Source organism: Aedes albopictus, chromosome 2 (assembly GCF_035046485.1).
Source record: "Aedes albopictus strain Foshan chromosome 2, AalbF5, whole genome shotgun sequence".
NCBI lineage: Eukaryota > Metazoa > Arthropoda > Insecta > Diptera > Culicidae > Aedes > Aedes albopictus.
Window position 1 is genome coordinate 106948267 of NC_085137.1, and position 24341 is coordinate 106972607.

Genomic DNA, 24341 nt, shown 5'->3' on the forward strand with positions numbered 1-24341 from the left:
GCGAATTACCCTACCCTTAGCGTAAAGCACTGAGCTACAGTGCTTTTCGTGGTGGTTTTGCAAGTAGGGTGAAGTTTGAAATTACAAACATTAGTGGCGCCAGCCGTTTAGCCGTATTGTAACTGTAAACCACGTAATATGGGTTCAATTCCCACTCCAGTCGGAGAAAACTTTTCGTCAAACGAAAAATTCTTTATTGGACCACTGGGTGTCGTATATGTTGTCCATTATCTAGTGTAAGTTATGTTCAGTCTGAACAGCCTGTGGTTGTAGAAGGTGTGAAGTGTCTTTTACCTTTTCTTTTACATTAAAACCTCTTTTTTTGTAGGGTAGCGAGCCACTTGGGCAGCGGCCGGTATTTTGGGCTCTTTTCGCTATAAACCAGTCAATTCCGAACCAATCGACTTGAAATTTTGTACACGGCTAGATACTATAGGTATCTCACCGCGTTCCAAAAATTATATCAATTGGTTCAAAATTGGCTGAGTTATGGCAGAAAAGTGCCCAAAATAGGACCCCTGCCGAAATGGTTCCACTTCCCTATGTACCTTTTCTTATTTTAATGTGCATTTAATTTATGCACCTTTTTATGCTCTGAATAGAAAAAGGAAAGCTACTCAGTACCAATATTGTGCATACAAATATTTAATAATGACGGGAACTATTACAACGGCAGTCAGGGGATGTTTATAGGAGATGCTTATAGAGAGCAAAGGAAAGTTACATGGGCGTTTCAGGGGGGCCCAAGGGGTTTCAATAAGGTAGATTTCAGGGGGTTTTCGAAAGTATTGCAGAGAGTTTTAGAGGATTTTAGAGGTATTGTAAACGTCACAGCTACGTTTTCGGGGGTTTTCTATGATCCCACGTGCGTTACGTGGGGCCCGAGTGGGTCTTAAGGGGGGTTTCCGAGGCATTTCAGGAAGTTTCAAGACATTTTCGGCGGATTTCAGAGGCGTTACGGAAGAGTTTCCGGGGATTTCGAACCCCCTCAAGTGCGTTACATGAAGTCCGAGGGGGTTTAAGGGGGATTTTGAATGTATTTCAGGAAGTTTCTGAGCATTTTCGGTGGGATTCAGAGGCATTACAGAAGCGTTACGGAGGAGTTTTAGGGGGTTTTGAGCCTCTCAGGTGCGTTACATGGCGTCTAAGGGGATTTCAGGGGGATTTTGGAGGCATTTCAGGAAGTTTCAGAGCATTTTCGGTGAGATTCAGAGGCGTTACGGAAGAGTTTTTTGGGGGTTTCGGTCCTTCATATGTGCGTTACATGGGGCCCGATGGGGATTTTTTAGGGGGATGCTGGAGGCATTTCAGGAAGATTTTTTAGAGACCCCATCACAATATATTAAATCCAGAAATCAACACATAACCAAAAACACAGTTACCAAATTTCAATGAGGAAGTGGTGTAGGGTGACCATCTTGTCGAATTAAAAGTTAACTTCGGTTATTCGACAACAGTTGGTGTCGAATTAGCGGGGTAATACGGTACTGGAATTCTGCTGTTTCCAGCACAAAAACCAGGAATGAAACGTGCCAAATTTCCAGTAGAATTCTGCTGGGTTTCAGCAAAGCGTTGCTGATTATCTGTCATAAGATGCTGGAGGCCTCAGCAAACCAAAAAAAAAATGCTGATAACTCGCAAAAAAAATTGCAGTCCATTGAAGATTTCTTCAGAAATTCCTCCGTGGGCTCATTCATAAGTGTCTGCTGAAGCTCTTTAATTTCTTGAAGGAGATGTTTTTTATATACAGAGGCTTTCCTCAAATTTTGAGAATTTTTTTTCTTCAGGAATTTCAACAAGGTTTTTTTTTTTGAAAATGTATCCATGTTTTTTTAATTCTCCACAGGGTTTTTTCCAAGAAGAGAGAATTTTTTCAGTGGTTCGTACAAAAATTCCTACAAGGATTTTTCTAGAAATGCTCCTGTTGCACACAGTACCGTCTGCGCGCACCTTCTGAGCAACACGACACCTTGACTGTTGTTGTTGGTAAATACGTATATACTATACGGAGATGACAATAGATAGGACGATGAAGCGAGGAGATATTCTAAAACGAGAGTGCAACTACGACATGTGTTTACTAGGTTGCTAGAAATAATTTAGTGAAATTATTGAAAAGCGTTATATTTCTCTTGAATTTGTTTGCTAAAACCTATGAATTACTTAGAAGCTATTGGTAAAGGTAAAGTTTATGCTGAATTTGTGAATTAACTATTATAAAGCTCGCCCTTACTTTTGTAGCGATAGGTTAGCTCTGTAGTCGAATCCTATTCGGAAAATAATTAAACCCTAGTTCTAAATTCCTATTTCATTGTTGGTAAGTACAAACTGTTTATATTGACGGCTGAATAATGGTTAGCAACTTTGTTAACATAGGCACACCAGAAACGGCGATCCGAAAGGGGACCTGTTAACCCTTACAGCACCGTCGAGTATAACCAGGGCAGTAAACGTAAGTTGCGCTTCTACAATTGTCCACAAAATGTATATCTAATCACTATAATACTGATAGGAATTTTATAACCCTCCCCTAACGGGTTAATAAAAACGGAAAATCCCTAAAATAAACTGGTGTTGTCAACAGCTCCTACCCGAGCAGGAGAAAACAGCTGAAGAATACCAAACTCAGGTATGGAAAACCGAATACCTACAACCTGAATGAGGTATTAAGAAGTCCTGCATAAGCTTAGCTTAGCTTAGACTGACTGCACATATCTTTGGTTGCTACTCCGTGATTGACTCGAACCAATGACAGTTGCACAATGAATCAACTGAATAATTGACTGGGAGTGGTCAACATTCTCACTGTGCACGCTTCAGAGGCTCTTTTTAACAGTACAATAACGGCGCCGGCCACATCCTTGCAGTCAGGTTGGAAGAGTGAAGGAATGTTAATAGCAACCTTTGTTATGTGAAAGTTGGCGTTTACCGCACGTCTCCACCAAAGGCTGCAGGAAGGAGTGATTGTTAGTAGGGCAGGTATCGTTGGGTCAGGATTCACTTCGATAAGTAATATGACCTTTTGGAGTTGCAGTATGCCGTGCAAACTGCAGTGATGTTGTTCGCTTAACGCGGAAAGCAAACAACCAACCACCCTCGTCAGGTGGTTGCTTAATATTTACTACAAATGAAGCAACAAAGTGATATTGTTCGCATCACGCGGAAAGCAAACAATCGACCACCCACGTCAGGTGATCGTTTAATATTTACTATTAAAGACGCGACAACACATACAAACTTAAGTGCTATTGCTCACTCCGCGCGGAAAGTAAACAATCAGCCACCCGCGCAGGTGGACACTCAAGATTTACAACAAAAGACGTGTCAAAACATGCAATCTGATGCGCTATTGCTCGCTTCACGCGGAAAACAAACAATTGACCACCCACGTAAGGTGATCGCTCAATATTTATTCATAAAAATACATACAACAAATATACATGGACAGATACATAGAAAAACAGTATGTCGTTAAGAGATTGCACAAAAAAAATGAAATTAAAAAAAAAAGAAGAGATAGTTTGTAAAATGCCATCTCGAACAGTGACAAAATGGAACAAAAATCCAAGTCGACACTCATGGTGACGAACTATACAAAGTCAATAAAAAAATATTCGAAAAGAGGATATTATAAACATATGGTATAAAATTGTATTAATATAATAATTGATGTAGAATCCATAGAAAGGGGTGATCCATAAAGTACGTCACGTTTATAGGGGGGAGGGGGGGTTTACAAAAGTGTGACAAGCAATGTATTAAGTATAGGAACAACCCGTACGAAGGGGGGGGGTCGAAAATTCCCAATTTTGGCGTGATGTACTTAATGGGTGCTACCAAAGAGAATAACAAGGAACAAACTCACCGGATAATCGCCTGCCATCAATAGAATCAAAAATGCGAAACGAAAAAAAATCGGAGCACCGAAGGCAACGCGCGCGTGAAGCCGGCCTCCAGTTGCCGAGCCGTCACTACACACACTGACTGAAGCCGGGTCTTCTTCCTCTGCCATCAACCGTACCAAAAAGCGCCAAAAAGCAAATGGAAAAAAACTAAATCGGGGTACCGAAGGCAACGCGCGCGCAAATCTGGCCTCCAGCTCAGAGATGCCAGATATACAGATTTTTCTGTATTATACAGATTTTTAGAGGTTGATACAGACAGGATACAGAGTACAGAAAAAATACTGATTTTATGATCTTGATACAGATTTTTCCTCCACATATTTTTTGCCTTTCTCGTACACCAAGGTGTACCGAAAGGCTATATGTTCACTCCAAAAATGAAATTTTGATAGAGCCCCCGGAGGGACAAGTTTCATATACCAATCGACTCAGCTCGATGAGTTGAGATGATGTCTGTGTGTGTGTATGTGTGTGTGTGTGTATGTATGTGTGTGTGTATGTGTACAAAAAAAGGTCACCTCAATTTTAGACAGTAAATATCAACCGATTTTAACGATCAACGGCTCATTCGACGCAGAATCTGGCCCCATTGTTTCCTATTGAAAATGGTTCGGATTGGTCCAGCCATTCCGGAGTTATGGCCATTTAGGTGTTCCGGATCGGTACCCCTGGAAAGGGACAGACATGAACATGCACCAAACCCATGCATGCGACCCATCAAACCACGGCATTTACGATTATCTGATGAACGGTGAGCAGGAAAATAGTCTCAGACCATATCTGAACCGGTAATGTTCCGGAACCGGTTCTGGGTGTCCCGCCGAAAGTGGCCAAATATCAAATTGAACATAACTCATGCATGCGACACATCAAACAGCGGCTTTTTCGATAATCTGATGAACAGTTAGCAGGAAAACAGTATCAGACCACATCTGAACCGGTAATGTTCCGGAATCGCTTCCGGATGTCCCACCGGAAGTGGCCAAATATAAAAGAGTACCAAACCCATGCATGCGACACATCAAACAGCGGCATTTTCGATAACCTGATGAACGGTTAGCAGGAAAACAATATTAGTCCATATCTGAACCAGTGGTATTCCGGAACCGGTTCCGGGGGTCCCGGCGGATGGGGCCAAATAAAAAAGAGTACCTAACCCATGCATGCGATACAACAAATAACGGCTTTTTTGATAACCTGATGACTGGTTATCAAAGAAATAGGTTAGGACCACATTAGAGACAGCCGGTTGTATTCCGGAACCAGTTCCGGGTGTCGAGCCGGAAATGGCCAAATATAAAAGTGAACCAAACCCATGCATGCGACACATCAAACAGCGGCATTTTCGATAACCTGATGAACGGTTAGCAGAAAAACAGTATCAGACCATGTCTGAACCGGTAGTTGTCCTGAACCGGTTCCGGGGGTCTCGACGGATGTGGCCAAATATAAAAGAGTACCAAACCCATGTATGCGATACAACAAATAACGGCTTTTCTGATAACCTGATGACTGGTTATCAAAGAAATAGGTTAGGACCACATTAGGGACAGCCACTAGTGCCGTAATCAGTTCCGGGTGTCCCTCCGAAAGCGGCTAAATATATGCAACAGAGCAAAGCTAGGATTTTTTGATAACCTGATGAACGAGGGCAAGCAAACAGGTTCAAACCGGTGAAAAAAATGTTTTACGCATATGGTCAAATCTCAACGTTACGTAGTAATTGAACTTTTCATGTTTTTGACTTTGCTTGTCTCAAACTGGCTATAACTTGAAAATGGTCAAACTGATCGCATATGAAAGATTATTAAATTTGCTATCAAAAAAGATCTTGGAGTCTATTTGTTTAGTTAGATAACTAAAACCTAAAAGTAGTGTTTTGCCTTTCTCGTACAATTAGTGTACTAAAAAACTATATGTTCTCTCAAAAAACGATTTTTCGAAAAAATTCTCGGAGGATCAAGTCGCATATACCAATCAACTCAGTTCAACGAATTAAGATTAAGTCTGTATGTGTTTATGTATGTATGTATGTATGTATGTGCGCAAAACTTCACTCACTTTTAAGGCACTTCCCATTGGCCGATTTTTCGGATTATAGCTTGAATCTAACTGGAATTGTTTGCTATTAAAAACGGTCCAGATCGGCCAAGGCGTTCCGAAGTTATGGCCATTTCAGTGATCCGGACCAGCACCGGTAGAACTGGCCGTATATAAAACAGAACTAGCCCCATCATGCGATACATCATGGTTGGCGAGTTTTGTGCGGAAATCAACACTGAAGATCAGAAGCTCCATTAAAACTTAAGATGGCGGCTCCGAATTCAAAATCACGGCTCTTGAATGGAGTTTTAGGGCCTGAAACAATGCATTGTTGGTATATTTGGTAAGGGGATGATTTCTGGATTCCAAAAATGGCGACTTGAATATCCAAGATGACAATCTTAAATCCTAAATGGCAGCTTCAAATTCAAGATAGCGTTTTTTCTTAAGAGTTTGAGGCTCAAACATTGAAAGCCAGATAAACGATATGATTTCTGGTATCATGAAATGGATTTCTGTTAATTGTATGAAAGTGCGATATACATCAACATTTCGCTTGATTTTTATTGAAATGGGGTTTCGAAGACACGAGAAAGGCGCCATCACCGCTAGGTGGATTAATTAGGGTTTTTCCTCATACATTCATGCAAGATGGAGAATAAAGTAATACAAAATATTGAGAGTACAAACCCATTAAATTATCTATATTTTTCAGATTTGACCTCAATTTTCAATCATTTCATTACAGGAAATTTCTCTTTAGAATTGAATTCAATAAAACAAATATTACGAAACATAAAACGTCCTAGATATGTAATAAGCATACGTTATGGGTGTCCTTTTTATGTTTTTATCACGTTGAAATCTTAATCTTGTAATATAAAACTTTTTAGTTTCAAGTTAGTATAAGGAAAAATCGAATAAACTATATCTTTGCTCATTCTTTTTTATGTGTATTGTTGTTTGCTTGACAATTTGCAAGAGTCGCGAATTTCCAGTGAAATATGAAGATGTAAGAAAATTTAAGTTAAAGTACATGAAAAATGAAATAAAAGTTGGAAACTTTGCTAAGCAAAAGAGCTGGTTTTCTTTATGCTTTTCATTCCTATATGTTGAATGAAAATAATGAGAAAACTTACGAATAATATTTTCGTTGAAAATTGAAAATAATGACAGTTTTTTTTTTCAAATAATAATATTGAATCGAACCTGAGAAGAATTAGCCAGTGCACACCTTTTCAAACAACTATAAAATTGTGTTGAAATTAAAAAAATCGATAGACGATTTAGATATTTGTCGACGGATAACTCCATTGATATCGCCACGGATTCTTTGAGAAATTCATTCGGGAATATTTCCAAAGAATTTCTACGAAAATTCTTCAAGAAATACCTGAAGAATTTATTTCTGGGATCTTTGCAAATGTTTTGTAATGCGTTCCACCAAGGATTTCCCGAAATGTTTCTCCAGGCACTTCTTCTATGATGTAAGAAAAGAAATTCGGGTTAAGTACTGTTCCTTTCAATTCCACTAAGAATTTGCATCCATTGACAGATACGTATTGCGACCTCAACTGTAAGATCGTCTTCAGTGTCTCGCACTTGACTCGACTGGACTTGGCTGAAGTCCAGTCAAGTACGAGATACCGAAGACCACCTTACAGTTGAGCTCGAAATACGTATCTGTCAAAGGATGCAAATTCTTAGTGGAATTCAAAGGCACAGTACTTAACCCGATTTTCTTTTTACTTACTACTAACTTTACTTTACTTAAGAGTTAGATTTCTTTCAGAATTTTCTGCCTAGATTTCTTTAGAAATTCGTATGTGAAGATATATTTATCTCCAGAGATTTCATAAATATTTCAAAATTTAGAAGTTCCTTCATGGAGTATACCTGAAAAAATAAAAATTCTGAATTTCTTCAAGTAAATTATTCACAAATCCTAAAGGAATTTGTTCGGAAACTCTTCCCAGGGATCTCCAAGATTTTTTGAGAAATTCGTTCTGTGAATCCTGCAGAAACTCCTTCATGTTTTTTAGAAAAAAGGAAAAAAATCTTGATAGACTTCTGGAGTAACTCTATCAATGCAGGAATCCTTGAGAAAATTCTGCAGTGATTCCTGGAAAATCCGTGGAGGAATTTTTAAAGAAATCTCTTAAAAAATGCAAACATTGCATACAAAGGTACTTGTGGATTTTTTTTAAGAAATCCTTCATTAAGTTTCTAAAGATTCCCTGGAGGATTTTCAGAAGGAATCCTTGGAAGAACTGCTGGAGGTACTTCTGAAGGATTCATCGAAAAAAAAAACTCGTGCAGTTGATGAAGAGATGTCTTGGAAGAATATTTTAGAGAACCAAACCAATAAAGAAATAAAAAAGAGATTTTCAAGGAATCGTTGAGAAACATACAATAACTTTAGAACCCTCTACAAATATACTTTGAAGCATTTCTAGACAAAATCTTTGAATAAAGCTTATTAGGCCGATGCAAATATTATTTTTCTTTTATGTCCGAGACCTCTCATCAGGTACGAGGGGGGGACAAACATAAATAAGGAACAAACGAAAAAAAAAACTATTGAAAAATTGGAATTTTTACCAACTATTGAAAAAAATATTTTTCAACTATTGAAAAATAGTTGCTTGTAAAAAAATTGTCTATTGAAAATGGAGTCATGAGACGCCATGTTTTTTTTTCGCCCCTTCAATATTTTGAGATTTTTGAAGGGGGGGGGGTGACATAAAACAAATTAAATATTTGCATCGGCCTTATTTGGTTCTTTTCATACGCCCTTATCAAAAGTTTGAAGAATATTGCAAAACAAATAACATGAAAAACATTTTAAGATAGGAGCTCATACATGAGTAAAATTTCGCCTGAATTGAAAAAATCGCGTCTACGCTATTCTAGATTTGAGCTGGAAATGCTCTGTAATGTCTTCTGTGACATTTTCTTTTTGTTTTTTTTTTCCTGAAATTTCACCCAAAATCAAATATTAATTAAAATCAATATTCCATCACAAAGAGTAAATCTAAGAATTCTGTACTACATTCCTCGAAAGATTTCTCTTGAATTTCTGCCAAAGAAATCAAATTTTTGAGGCATCAGATAGAAAGTATAAAAAGTTTCACTAGGAATGCCATCAGAATTTCTCCAGGAACAACTATATTTATTTTACAATCCTCTAACATCTTATTTTCTAACCTTAGGTTTGCCTATTTTTTTTTTCAAAATAAAGTCTACTGGTTTACTGAAAAATTTTCAGCTATTTCAGGAGCTTTTACAGAAATTCTGCTAAACTTCAGTTTTGCTGGCTATGTTGTTTACAAGGCCGATGCAAATATTATTTTTCTTTTATGTCCGAGACCTCTCATCAGGTACGAGGGGGGGACAAACATAAATAAGGAACAAACGAAAAAAAAACTATTGAAAAATTGGAATTTTTACCAACTATTGAAAAAAATTTTACCAACTATTGAAAATTTTTTTTTCAACTATTGAAAAATAGTTGCTTGTAAAAAAATTGTCTATTGAAAATGGAGTCATGAGACGCCATGTTTTTTTTCGCCCCTTCAATATTTTGAGATTTTTGAAGGGGGGGTGACATAAAACAAATTAAATATTTACATCGGCCTTAGTAGTTCCAAAAGATTCTCCCAACAATTACTGCAGAACTTATTGTTGAGAAAATCTTTTGGAAAAAAAATGAAAGATAAATCCCTGAAGAAAGGTCTGAACAAATCCAAAGCAATGCCTAGAGCAATACTTCAAGGAACTATTGGATAAACTCCTGGAGGAACTTTACAGAAAAATCTTTCGAGAATTTCTAGAGGAATTTTCAAAAAAAAAATCCGAGAAAATTTCTGAAAAAATGGAGTAATCCTTTAGTTAGAAATTCAAGCAAAAATTTCTGGAACGGTTCTTGAAGATTATTTTTTATAATCTCTCTATTTTTGTGTATTTTTTCTAATGCTAATTCTTCATACAAACTGAAAGTTTCTAAATTTCTAATTGAATCTCTGAATGTTTGTTAAAGAAAAATATCTCTTGGAGTTGCATTTTTCAACATACGTGAGAAGAAATTCATGGAGATAAATTTTCGGAGAAATGCTATAGAAAAACTCCTGAAAAAAAATTGGAGGAATTTTCCCAAAAATATTTAAAAAAATATATTAAGAAATACAAGCATTGCTTATGTAGCAATCTCTGAAGGAATTTTCTCTTTAATCCTTTAAAGAATCTCATGAGGATTTTCGAAAAAAAATTCTGCGGAAACCCGTGAATCAGTTTCAGGATATTTTTTGAGAAACTCTCAGGAAAGTCCCAGGGAAAATTCTTGGAAGAATCCCTGGAGAAGTTTTCACAGAAATCCGGCGACGTAAAAGGTCAGAATTATTAAGAATAGACATATTTATTTCTCTATTCAAAACCATAACGTTCTGCTATTTACACCGTTTAGTGAAAACTTACTACTGTTCATGCAAAATTCGAGACATAAACATGTTGTTTACATGTTGAACCCACCGATTTCTAACGGAGTCCGACAGAATTTACGGAAACTTGGTGTTTTTTGGCTTTCAGTCACAGTTTCCAAATACAGACAAATACAGATTTTCTAAAATCCTGATACAGATTTTTGGAAAAATCATCTGGCATCCCTGCTCCAGCTGCCGAGCCGTCACTACACACACTGGTATTAAGAAGTCCTGCATAAGAGGAAAAATACTTAAAATAATAACTGGTGTATATTCTTTGCATAACACGTGAATAATGACATCAGGTATGGCAATACCCAAATAATAATAGGCGATTTTTCCATAGAAATAGTGATTTTACCATAATTGAAAAGCAGTCCCCAACACCAGCCCAATAACTCGTTGGGGTATTTTATAAATACCAAGAAAATACCAAAATAAGTTATTTTCAATACCTAGGTACCCAGCTGGGTATATACCGATATAACCGATCAATACCTCGACTTGGTATGATACCTGATTTTGGTATGCTGCAGTTATGTACCAGTTATTTGTTCCTGCTCGGGTACGGCTTTATCAGAAATATCTTCTGGGATATCCATCTTTAGATATTCATGCAAAGCATATTGAGATATTCCTATAAAGATTTTTCAGGATTGTTTTCAGAAATTGCAAAAAATACTGAAAAAATATTTGAGGATTCCCTGGAGGAATTTCTAAGAAATCCCTGAACACGATCGCATATTATGTTGAATAGGATGCTAAAGCGGAGGCGGTATTCGTAAACTTTTCAGGCGGTTAAATGGAAGCATGTACGTATGTGGCCTCCACCACTTTAGCATCATATTAAACATCATATATGTTGGCTGGGGAATGCCAAGGATAATACCTAGAAGAATACCTGACGAGACACCTTAAGAACTCCTCTTAATTCTTAGAAAAAAAAAAAACTTGGGAGATTTATGAAAGACATCTGCAAGCAAGGAGCAAATATCTCCAAGGAAAAAGTGCTTGAAATGATGCCGGAAGCATTTCAAGAAAAATCTGTCGAAGAAATTCTGAATGAATTTCTTAAAAAATTGTCTGCATAAGCTCTATTGGAGGCTCGACTATAAAGTTTCTCTTAGAAACGGTTACGCAGACTTTTAATAATGAAACGACTTTTGCTAACTGCTTAACGTTTCGACACGGGCTTAGTGTCTTCTTCTGAATGAAGACACCTCTGAAGAAGACACTAACCCCGTGTCGAAACGTTAGGCAGTTTGCAAAAACAGTTTCATTATCAAAAGACTGCGTAGCCGTTTCAAAGAGAAAAATGTCTGCATAAATTGCAGGCAAAGGTACTAGTGGAAAAAAAATCCGTCTTTCTGAGGGATACCTAAAGGATTTTTTTTTTCGAAGGAATCCTTGGAAAATCTCCTGGAAATGTTTCTGAAGGAATTTCAGAAAAATTTAATACAGCACTTATTCACGGATTTGTAAACAAAATTTTTTAACTACTGCCTGAAGAAATTCCTGATAGAAAACCTAAAAAAAAAACAAAAACCCAGATTAATCCACCTAGTGGTGGTAGTGCCTTTCTCGTCGAATATGTACTCATGATCTTTCCGTCGACGTGTGCCGATCCTGTGAGTACTTATACGCTCAATACAATTCATGTAAAATTTGAATTTGCCATAAAAATGAAATTGAGATCTTTTCATTTAGGCTAAAACTAGCAGACTACTATGATTTGGTATTTCAAATCTGGACCACTGTGCACCACATTAATTTAAAATGGTGTGATTTGATGAGATTGCTTTGGCCACGGTTTTATTCTTTTGCATATATGAATACTGCGATCATTTCTTCATTTTAAATCTTACCGTCAATGGGGGTGTCATTGGGCCAAAACTGCATAGCCCATCCCTTTGTATGTCGTTACAAGAATATTTTAGCTCTAAATCAATGTTGAATTCAGTAGACACATTCAGTTTTATGTTGTTTAGGATTGTTTAAAGTATAAATGCTTCAACTTTAGTTTTGACAATATTATAGCCCAAATGAAATTGGCCCAATTTTACCCCTTCTAGGGGCCCTGTTGTCCCAAATTTTGTCTAAGACAATTTCCTTGCTAACCGTTCATCAGGTTACCGAAAATGCTGTTGTTTGATGTGTCGCATGCATGAGTTTGGTTCATTCTTATATTTGGCCACTTCCGGTTGGACATCCGGAACCGGTTCCGGAACACTACCGGTTCAGCTATGGTCAGAGACTAGTTTCTTGCTAACCTTTCATTATGTTATCAGAAAAGCCGCACTCTGATATGTTGTATGCATGGGTTTGGTTCACTTTTATATTTGGCCACTTCCGTCAGGACATCCGGAAACGGTTCCGGAAGACTACCGGTTCAGATATGGTCTAAAACTGTTTTCCTACTAACCGTTCATCAGGTTAACAAAAATGCCGCGGTTTGATATGTCGCATGCATGAGTTTGGTTCACTATTATATTTGGCCACTTCCGGCAGGACATCCGGAACCGGTTCCGGAACATTACTGGTTCAGATATGGTCTTAGCCTATTTTCCTGCTTACCGTTTATCAGATAATCGAAAATTCCGTGGTTTGATGGGTCGCATGCATGGGTTTGTTGCATTTTCATGTCTGGCCCCTTCCAGGGGTACCGGTCCGGAACACCTAAAGGGCCATAACTCCGGAACGGCTGGACCGATCTGAACCATTTTCAATAGGAAACAATGGGACCAGATTACGCGTCGAATGAACCGTCGGTCATTAAAATCGGTTGAGGTTTACTGCCAAAAAGTGATGTGAGTTTTTTTGTCCACACACATACACACATACACACACACACACATACACACATACATACACACAGACATCACCTCAATTCGTCGAGCTGAGTTGATTGGTATATATGACTTGACACTCCGGGCCTTCTATCAAAAAGTCATTTTTGAAGTGAACATATAGCCTTTCCAGTACACTTAGTGTACGAGAAAGGCAAAAATAAATAAAATTCATTCCAAGGCAATTATGAAATAAACAATGAATTTATTGCTCTTTTTCGGCTTTACTAGTCGGCCAGTGGTGCACATTTCCAAAAAAAAAAGCAGGGTGCTTACTGTACATGGGAATTGACATAAGTCAGAACTCACGACCACTCAGGAGGCAAACTTTTAAATAAAAACCTTATTTTAGAGTATTTAGGGTAGTTCAAATTGACATAAAAAACTGAACTTTCCATTCGGCAGAATCGTAACTTGTTCTGTGGCTTAGTTGGTTAAAGCACCGGGCTAGCGATACGGAGTCGTGGGTTCGGTGGTATTTTTTTACGCATTTATCTTTCTTTTGTCAATTGAACGTGCTTTGCTAAAAATACGTCAAGTTCTTACGTCAATTTTGGAAAACCCTGGAAAATTTTACAAAAATAAATGAGTTTTTTTTACGGATTTTTCGATATTATACCTAAGGGTACTGAGGAAAATTTCTAAGTATGATATTCTTGAAAAATAAAAACCTTTAAAATGCTAAAGAATTGATTCTGGAGTAATTTTTGCAGGATTTTCTGAGAGGTTAAAAAAAAATCGGGAAAAAAATCCTGAATGAAGGTGTGAATTAAACCAAAGCCATTTTTGAAGAAGTACCTATAGAAACTGTTGCAGAAACACTTGAAGAAACTTCCAGAAGATTTTCTTGAGAATTGTATACAGGAATTTCCAAATAAAAGCCCAAAACATCCCCAAATGAATGGGAACCGCTGAAAGAGCCTCTAAAGAAATGCAAGCAAAATCTACTGAAAAAGTTGCTGAAAAAAATAAGTGAATTTCTAATGGAAACCCCTGTATGAATCTATTAATGAATCTTCAAAACTTTGTAAAAAAAATCCTGGAGAAACCCATGCAGAAATTCCTAGAAAAAAAAAATCTTGAGAAATTTCAGGACGAGTTTTTAAAGAAATCCCAAAATCCGAAAATATTTGTGGAGGAATTCCATAACACAAGCATGAACTTATGAAGCAATACTGGAAGGAATTTCCTAAAGAAGCCCTGAGCAATCCTAAAAAGAATTTCTGAAGAAACCCATGAACCAGTTTCAAGATAAATTATTGGAATTATTGTCTCGAATAGCTCCTGAAGAAGTCCCAAGCACACTTCCTGGCGGAATTCCTGATACATTCTCTGGAATCCCCGGATAAATTTTCAAAAATATGCATGGATAGGGATGTAATCTGAAAGGATACTAAGATAAATATTTAGAGGAATTCAAGCTCAAATCATTCTAAGAATAAATACAGAATTTTCTCTCCGTAAACATTCTAGATTTTTTTTTATAAAAGTTCCTGATCCTGAAATAATCCACAAAGGAATTCCTGATGGTGTCCTTGGAAGTAATCCTGGAGAATTTTCTAGAAATGTTAAGAATAATTCTTGCTAAACTCATTCAAGGCATTTCAGCAAAAATGTTCCTTCCTCTATAATTTCAGAAATAATTCGTGAAAAAAATATGCATGGAGGGGTTTCACCCGAATAATATTCAACTAGACGTAATAGTGAAGCAACTCGTTTGCATTCAAACGGTCTACTTGTGACTACATGGGTAAGATGGGAACCCAGCAGAACATCTCAACAGAGGCTGTGGCTATAGAAGCCAAACACCAACCTGTAAACAGTGTTGGGAATACTCACTTGCAAGAGTGATACTCAGTTGCGTCTATCTCAGTCCAGAAGCATGCTATCAAAAAATGATGTTTGAAGGGCTTTTAGATTGTTGTTTAATCTAAAAGTTTGCCGAATAAAGTAAAGGTTGCAAACGCATACCAAAGTTGTGAGAGAGCTGTGAGTACGAGGTGAGAAAAATTCGTGTAATTTATACTCACCTTGTGCTCACAGCTCTTTCACAGCTTTGGTATGCGTTTGTGACCTTTACTTTATTCGGCAAACTTTTAGATTAAACAAGAATCTAAAAGCCCTTCAAACATCATTTTTTGATAGCATGCTTCTGGACTGAGATAGAAGCAAGTGAGTATAACTTTTCGCTAGTGAGTATTCCCAACACTGCCTGTAAGATGGATTCCCTAGGTAGAGACGAACCAGCCAAGGGCTGAAAGTCTTTTTAATAAAGCCAAATCAATCAATCAATTCCCTAGGTACTAGTCTGTCTGTCGACAACACCGTTCTGCCCCAATATGCCGTTCTGAGGGACGTTAGACCAATCAAATGAAAGTCTAAAAATCAATGTATATAAAAATATCGATCCACTCGCAGTGAATGCCTCATTTTAGTACTGTTACTGTTGAAAGCAAAAAAAAATGGATTACAAAGTTGCCAGTTCCAGCAGCTGAGTTAACTCTGTAGAAGAAAAGTTACTTTACATACTCTGTACTTTGTGGAACATACGATTCCTGATGCTACCTTTCTCTCCAACAGAAGTGCTACCGTTTTGCATTTGTATGTGCAATTTCTCATCCTCGAATCACCCGGGCAAAAAGGCTAGGGTAAACTTTGTCTCCGTAGCTCGGAACCCCAAAAGAAGACCCCTTATGAACCAAGGGGGTAGGAATGGCAGCCTATTTATTGCACCCATAAACAAATAGAAACGCTCCATAGAAAATCAAAAAGTGCTCCATAAAGAAAGAACATATGTTCCATGAAAATGTGCAATGTTACCCATAAATAATTGAAAACGTTCCATACTTTATAAAAAATGTACCGGTAAAACATAAAATTTTCTCATTAAAAGTGAAATTTTGCACCAATAAATAATACTGAAATGCTCTATAATAAAATACAAATGCTCCATAGAAAAATGCAAACGCTCCATAAAAAATTGAAATTGTACCCATAGAAAATTCAATATTGCTCCAAAGAAAAATTAAATTGCACCATAAAAAATTTAAATTGCACCATAGGAAATAGATGAATTCTCCATAAGTATTATCAAACTGCACCATAGAAAATATGAATTGCTCTATGAAAAATTGAAAATCCTCCATAGATAGCATATTCTTATAATTTAATTCGGCAGGGCTGAATTACTTTACATTGCACTGCCTTAGTGGTGCAAATGTTTAAAGTTATGGAGAATTTTCAATTTTTTATGGAGCAAATTGTATTTTATGTGGTGCAGTTTGCTAATACTTATGGAGCATTCATATATTTTCAATGGTGCAATTTCTATTTTTTATGGTGCAATTTAATTTTTCTATGGAGCAATATTCAATTTTCTATGGGTACAATTTCAATTTTTTATGGAGCGTTTGCATTTTTCTATGGAGCATTTGTATTTTATTATGGAGCATTTCAGTATTATTTATTGGTGCAAAATTTCACTTTTAATGAGATTTTTTTTTGTTTTACCGGTACATTTTTTATAAAGTATGGAACGTTTTCAATTATTTATGGGTAACATTTCACATTTTCATGGAACATATGTTCATTCTTTATGGAGCGCTTTTTGATTTTCTATGGAGCATTTGCAATTTGTTATGGTTGCATTAACCTTTTGCCGGTAGGAATGAGCTACAGTCTGTCTGTGGCACTCCGAGAGATGCAAAGAAGGGAATCCGAGCAAGGAAATTAAAGAAAAATATTGTCTCAGACCGAACAAGCTACTCTGGATTAGGAAAGTTGCAGCAGTAGCAGCACGAGTTCCCCAATTCCGGTAGGAGACTGCGCCAAAAATTTGTTCACAAAGGGAATGCTTCCGTTGCTCAAAATCTGCCAAAAACGGGCAAACTTTTCATACATTTTCCCACACATACAATCTAAGGTTGATTATGTTTATCCAAACAACGAGGATTCCAGACTCCAGAGGGGAAACAACGAGCAGGAGAGACACTGGTGAATCAGAGTCAGAGAATTAGTAAAGTGCTTAAACCCACGCATGCATTAAATTGGGCCGGTGTTCTTGTCGTTCCGGAGGTTCGACATCACCGGAGGAGGAGTTTTGTCGCCCTCCAAGCGCAGCGAAACGACGACACAACAACGAGACAAGTTTCACACAAGAGGCAGCTAATCTCAGGTGCAAACTTCAACGATGCTGTTTGTTTCTTTAATTGAATTTCTGGAAATGTACCGAGGACTAGCTACGTGTTTTGTGGGGAGATTTGCTTGCTTTCGAATTAAACGATGCTCAACTTTAACGGAGATGCAGATTAGGATTGGAATATATGTATTTGAACTTTGTTTGAGCAACGCTCTATCATATTGCTGGAAATCAACACGCAGTTGAACGGAAAATTGAAGTCGTATCTGATTCTTGGAGCAAATATGTCGTTTTAATAGAGTTTTACACATTTATTTTATCTTCTATTTTCTTCCTCCCATCTTCTAACTTCCACGTTCCTATTTTTAACTTTTATCGAAAGTATTTTATCTTATTTGTTTTATATATTCTGTCTTTTATATGCTATCTTTGAATTATTGTCTCTTATCTTTGATCTTCTATCTTCTATCTCTCTTCATTATTCTGTCTTTTAAGCATCTGTGATCTTTATTTCATCTTATCTCGACTAACTTTTATCTTCTACCTTATTTTATATTTGTATCAATCTTCTGTTTTCTATTTATAGATTCCTCATCGTAGAAAGAAGAAATATAATGGCAAAATACATTTAATTAAAAATTGCGTTCAAATTGTTAACACTTCACTTCAAATAGGATGATGATGATCATTCAATACACACTGGCATATTTGCTCTCACCTGTGCCACCTTTACTCATTCAAGAAATGCTCCATGGGATTCGCTATTTGATTTCCGGCCCGATCCTTTCATCAAGTTAAGCCTATTCAAAATGTACTTACGAACAGTCACGGTTCAAAAGTGAGCTAGTTAACGAAGCTGCAACTCTTATGATGTCTCTAGATTTCCCCACCGGCTTCCACACCGGCCGCCAGTAGCACCTAGCATCAAGTAGGGAAAAGGGTTTCCATCCTTCCCACCGGGAGGACCTCTTGCGCCAAGTGGAACATAGAGCACCTACCTACGAGCAAGGTACAACGAACCAATTCGAGCACTCTGTTGCTGCTGGCATGTCAGAATTGTTGACAAAAACTTTTCCTGAAGTGATTTCATTGCTCTTGCAAATGCAAACGAGGAAATGCATGCTTCACGGCAGCAAGTGACAAAATAAGCAGCTCCGGATTTGAACATTTTTGTTAGTGATGCTCCCAAGCAAATAAATATGTCGGGAGAAGGTACAGGGTTTTTTGGAAGGTTTGTTAGCAACACGGGAGTGAGTTGAGGTGCTGGGGAAAAATACGGAAAGGAACACGGATACGAATTGAATGTTTCTCTCAAGAAGTGCTGTTTCTGGAAGAAAGTTCTTCAATTGAAGTGAATGGATGAATTCTTGTCATCGGTGTGTAAGATGCAGAGTTTCACCAAATAGAGTATGTTTGTTAGCTATGTTTTCGGAAATAATTTCATTCAAATGTGTTTACCGTTTCATAAAGCCGTTCTGAAGAAAAGGCAGCAGAAAAGACTAAAAGCATAGCAAACAGCAAACAGGAAAGGAAAAATAAATGGAAAACAAAAAAGGGAACAAAGAAAACAAAACGAACAAAGGATAAACAATAAAGTCAAAAGAGACATAGAAAATAAGACAGAGAAGACTGAGAAGACTGAGAAGACTGAGAAGACTGAGAAGACTGAGAAGACTGAGAAGACTGAGAAGACTGAGAAGACTGAGAAGACTGAGAAGACTGAGAAGACTGAGAAGACTGAGAAGACTGAGAAGACTGAGAAGACTGAGAAGACTGAGAAGACTGAGAAGACTGAGAAGACTGAGAAGACTGAGAAGACTGAGAAGACTGAGAAGACTGAGAAGACTGAGAAGACTGAGAAGACTGAGAAGACTGAGAAGACTGAGAAGACTGAGAAGACTGAGAAGACTGAGAAGACTGAGAAGACTGAGAAGACTGAGAAGACTGAGAAGACTGAGAAGACTGAGAAGACTGAGAAGACTGAGAAGACTGAGAAGACTGAGAAGACTAAGAAGACTGAGAAGACTGAGAAGACTGAGAAGACTGAGAAGACTGAAAAGACTGAGAAGATTAAAATGATTGAAAGATTGATTAGAAATAAAAAAACTCAGAATTCCAAGAAGACTGGGAATATGGATAAAAACTAAGAAGACTAAGAAGAAAGAGTAGAATCAAAAAACAAGGGACACAAAAAAACCAAAGAAGACTAGGCCAAAGAAGAAAGACAAGAAAGAAAAGACTGAGAGGATGAAGAAGCCACAAACAATCTTTAAAAAAGTGAAAAAAGGATACATAGAAGACAAAGTAACAGAGAAGTAAAAAAGGACGGAAAGGACAGTTATGACAGAGAAATCAAAGAAGACAATCCGAGCAGAGATGTTAGAGAAGTTAAGGAAAATGTGGGCTTTGTGGCCGAGCGGTTAGCGGCGTCAGTCGTTTAGGTGTCTCGTAAGCCTCGGAGTGTGGGTTCGATTCCCGCTCCAGTCGGGGAAAACTTTTCGTCAAACGGAAAATTCTCCACTGGTCCACTGGGTGTTATATGTGTTGTCCGTTGTCTAATGTTGTAATGTTCGTTCAGTCTGTAGTGGCCGCAAAGCCGAAGACGGTGTAAATGTCTTTTTTTTTCAAATAAAGAAACACAGACTATGAAAAAAGTCTTCGTAATCATAAGAAGACAGGAGAAAAAGAGAAATCATAGAAACCAGAAGAGGAAAATATGACAAAGAATACAGAAAAGTCAGAGAAGTCCAAAAATACCAAGAAGACAAGAAAAATTATGACGACTGAGATAACACAGAAAAGTGAGAGCCCAGGGAAGACAGGGAAGACTACCGAATTACCCCGTTAATACGACACCGACTGTTGTCGAACAACCGGGGTAAACTTTTAATTCGACAAACTGGTCACCCTACACCACCTTGCTCATTGAAATTTGGCAACTCTATTTTTGTTTTTGTTTTGATTTCCGGATTTGTTGTGAAACATAATTTCAACAGATATCGCGGTGGTGCGAATGAAAAGCTCATTCTTTCTACGATTGTTGCCATCCTCAGTTCATTCCGGTTGGTCTCCAGGCGGTTTGGGTGTCGAATAGCACCAACTCTGAGCTTCCGGAATTAGCAGCTGCAAGAGGAGCTGCTGCGGGTGCGAGTATAAGCGCAATATCAAACTGATTTGCATTTACAGTGTACATCGCTGTGACATTTGAACACTTTTTAATTCGACACTTCGGCACCAACATTTCAAAAGGGCGTAACTGCATTTTGAAACAAACCACTCTTTCACATCTGTGGGTCATATTTTAAGTTTCCCACGAAATTCACAAACATTACTAGACAGAGATATTGCTCTTCTTTCCTATACTGGCGGTGATTTGCATGGCGGCATTGAAATACGATCCACAGATGTGAAAGAGGGGTTTGTTTCAAAATGCAGTTACGCCCTTTTGAAATGTTGGTGCCGACTTGTCGAATAAGCGGGGTACGAATTAAAAAGTGTTGTATTAAAACGTGTCGAACCAACGGGGTAAGACGGCCGTAGTATAGTATAGAGGCCGGTAATAGTATAGAGAATACAAAAGAAACAAGAAGGCAGATAAATCCCCTCAAGACTAAAAAGACATAAAAGAAAGAAGGCAAAATAAGACAAAAAAAGTTACGGAAAAGACATCGAAATTGGAGAACATTCAATGTTATAAACTTGTTGAGTATTTTGTTTTGGTTACAAATAAGCCCGTATCAATTTTTTTCCACAATCCCGCTTTCGAAATCCACCTTTCCCAACCCTTTTACTAACCTGGAAATTTGTACAGCGAAACCTCGTTACAGTTGATCTGCAGCAGCGTGGTCTCGTTCGGCAGGCTGGCACACCGGCACATCGTATTGATCGGGCACTCGTACGAAACATCCTGATTGGTGTAGAGAATGTTCCGGTTATCCAGCTTCCACCCGTCGGCACCGAGTCGTGTTCGTTCGACGGCGAGCAGTGTCACCACCACCGTGTAGAGGATTCCTGCTGCCAACCGCACGATGGGATCCATCATTTTTTTTTCACTGGCACACTGTCGCACACCGCACCGAGGCACTCACTCAAATCGAATCTGAAATTGATTTAGGGAGAGAGTAAGGAGGGAAAAAAATCAGAAACTGAACAGGAACTCGTTCGACAGTAAGATTAACTGAAAATAACGTAACAAGTTTGCATTTTGCCCCATTCTTAGCCGTTTGGGGAAAAAACAAAAAAAAATCTCGACCACAGCTGACGTCTTTGCTGCAACAACCCACGTTCAGGATCATGTCGCTCGAGAACGGATTCGTGATGTGAAAAATTTTCACTCATTTATCATATCCAAACTACTGCGATGGAACCCGCTATTTGCTGCCGTTGTGATTTGATGGAGCACACGCATATGCACGCGGGAGTAGAGTGGACTAAATGTTTGAGAAAAATTGGTTTTATTTCCGAAATGCGATATTTTATTGGAAACTTTATTGTTTGTGTTTTATATCAGTCAAGATATTCAGAGTGCCTTTGGAATTTTAATTCTAGAAAAATGAAGTTTTGGAATTCGTTCAACTTAAATTTATTGAACAATCTCAAGACAAAGTAGTATCATATGGTTGAATAATATGAAACGAGCTCACCAATTGATGCACACACTTTTGCATCGCTTCGTAATTGGCAGCGCGCGAGTTTGAGACGTGAATGGTCAACGAAGAGACACACCGAATCCTGAAGTGAGAGCTGAAGTGCTGTTATATTTGAGTGGCCTATCAATGTGACACAAACAGGTAAAGGAAACTCTATCAATTCGTAATAAATAAACTTGTGATACAGGTTTCAGTAGATTTCGGCTCATCACCAAAGTTATAGTTGTAGCAAAAATCTGCCCAACATATGATCCCCAAATGGTCCCGCCCCTTACTGCATCAAAACAAAAGGACGCACCCTAACCGGCAATGATGACAAACGGGGGACGCGGTTAAGATTCCACACAATTTGAACCAGGCCAGACGAAGAACCCGGCTTTTTCGGAACTGTGAGTCTTCGCACTCTTCGGCATAGAACTTGGTGGTGGTGGCGCCCGTGCCGGGTGACTGTACAGCGACAATTGTTGCATGATATATTGGAGTGATATTTCACTTCAGCTTCACAGTGGAAGTGGAAGTGGTTTAACAAGCTACACATACATACGGGAACTAGCTTGCAACAATGTCACATGAGAAAAAAACTCGGATAAAGTGTGCCGCTGCGCTACTGCTTCTGGGATGAAACAGGGAAGTCGATTTTTTATTCGCGTTTAATAGTTTTCACCAAGGCAGTGAATCTTTATGCAATACATTAAGAGAGTTTATGCCAATGCTTCCGGAAAGTGGTAATTTATCTCGATATGAAGATGGAGCGTTGGGAGTTTGTGAATTGAATATATGTTGATGTGTTTGCGCTACTTGTCGGTTCAATAGATATTTTGTTTCAATTATTTTGCCAAGACATGAGTACCATTCTTTATCATTAACCCACGAGCGACCGCGCTGTTGTATTTTGTACAACATGTTGAGAAAAGTACGCCTTTTTGTATTCAGCATCAGCGTGGTGCTGACAGTTGTGGCCAACCACGCGAGTAACGGCAGGTTAAGGGTAGAAATTGACTTCGTCATATGCGCTAATTCCCATGATACCAGTCGGAAAACTCTAATTATGCCACCTAACGGTGATGGCACCTTTCATGTTGATGAATATGGATCGCCCGGTACACATGTTATATAAAAGTTACGATAGCGCATGTTTTGGTTGTATAGAAGTTTATTTTACGTTATTTCAACACAATGTTAGAATTACGTAAAATAAACTTCTATACAACCAAAACTTGCGCTGTCGTAACTCTATTATAACATGTGTGTTGCTTGGGCCTTTCATATGATTGCCAAAAATCCATTTCATGGCACCAGAAATCATATCGTTTATCTGGCTTTTAATGTTTGAGCCTGAAACTCTTCAAAGAAAGTCGCAACCTTGAGTTTTCTGCCCCATTTTGAATTCAAGCCCGCCATCTTGGAAGTTATGTTCGCCATTTTTAGACTTCAAATCCCTTCTCCATACCAAATATACTGATATTGAATGATTTATTTATCTCAAATACCATTGAACAGCTGTTATCTTGAAGTTCGGGACACCATCTTGGATATTATGGACACCATTTTTGGACTCCGGATGTATTATCCATACTGTATATACCCACATTGCATTGTTTTAGAGCATAAAACTCCCTTAAACAACCACAATCTTGAAATTGGAGCCGCCATTTTAGATGTAGATCGCCATCTTGGATATTTTGGTCGCCATTTTTGGAGTCCAGTCATCTTCCCTATACCGAACATATCCATATTGCATTGTTATAGAGCCTAAAACTCCATGGAACAGCTGCCAACTTGAATTGAATGCTCTAGATACATGCAAGTGACGAGAAATACGTCACGAAACACTCACATACTTGCACAAGCGTTCTGTATATAAAAGTTATGTACGATGCGACGGCAGTCCGATGTCAAACTCGTTTTGACATCGATTTTGACATTGACTGCGCATTTTAGTTGGGGTTTGCCCCCACCAGCGGACATCCAACCATCGAGACAACTCCACAATAAACGAATCGACACTGTAGACCCATTCTTCTTCTTCTTTATGGCACGACGTCCCCATTGGGACTTGGCCTGCCTCGCTTCAACTTAGTGTTCTTTGAGCACTTCCACAGTTATTAATTGAAGGGCTTTCTTTGCCTGCCATTGCATGAATTTGTATATTGTGAGGCAAGTACAATGATACACTATGCCCAGGGAGTCGAGAATAGGGTTACCGTAAACCGGGGTCAAATTGATCTTCGGGTTGAAATTGATCACGTTTTTCGGTTAAGTTTAGCATATTTTAATTAATT

General features: G+C 38.1%; 1 protein-coding gene across 2 annotated transcripts in view; it reads right to left on the minus strand.

Annotated features, from left to right (window-relative positions):
• The window catches only part of LOC109420550 (chaoptin), a 611746-nt gene that overhangs the window by 356950 nt on the left and 230455 nt on the right, over positions 1–24341 (minus strand). For both annotated transcript variants that reach the window (XM_062850196.1, XM_062850197.1), the window contains one exon: positions 21206–21509. In XM_062850196.1, the coding sequence (XP_062706180.1) occupies positions 21206–21452 (247 nt within the window). In that variant the 5' untranslated portion in view covers positions 21453–21509. The remainder of the gene's footprint in view (positions 1–21205; positions 21510–24341) is intronic.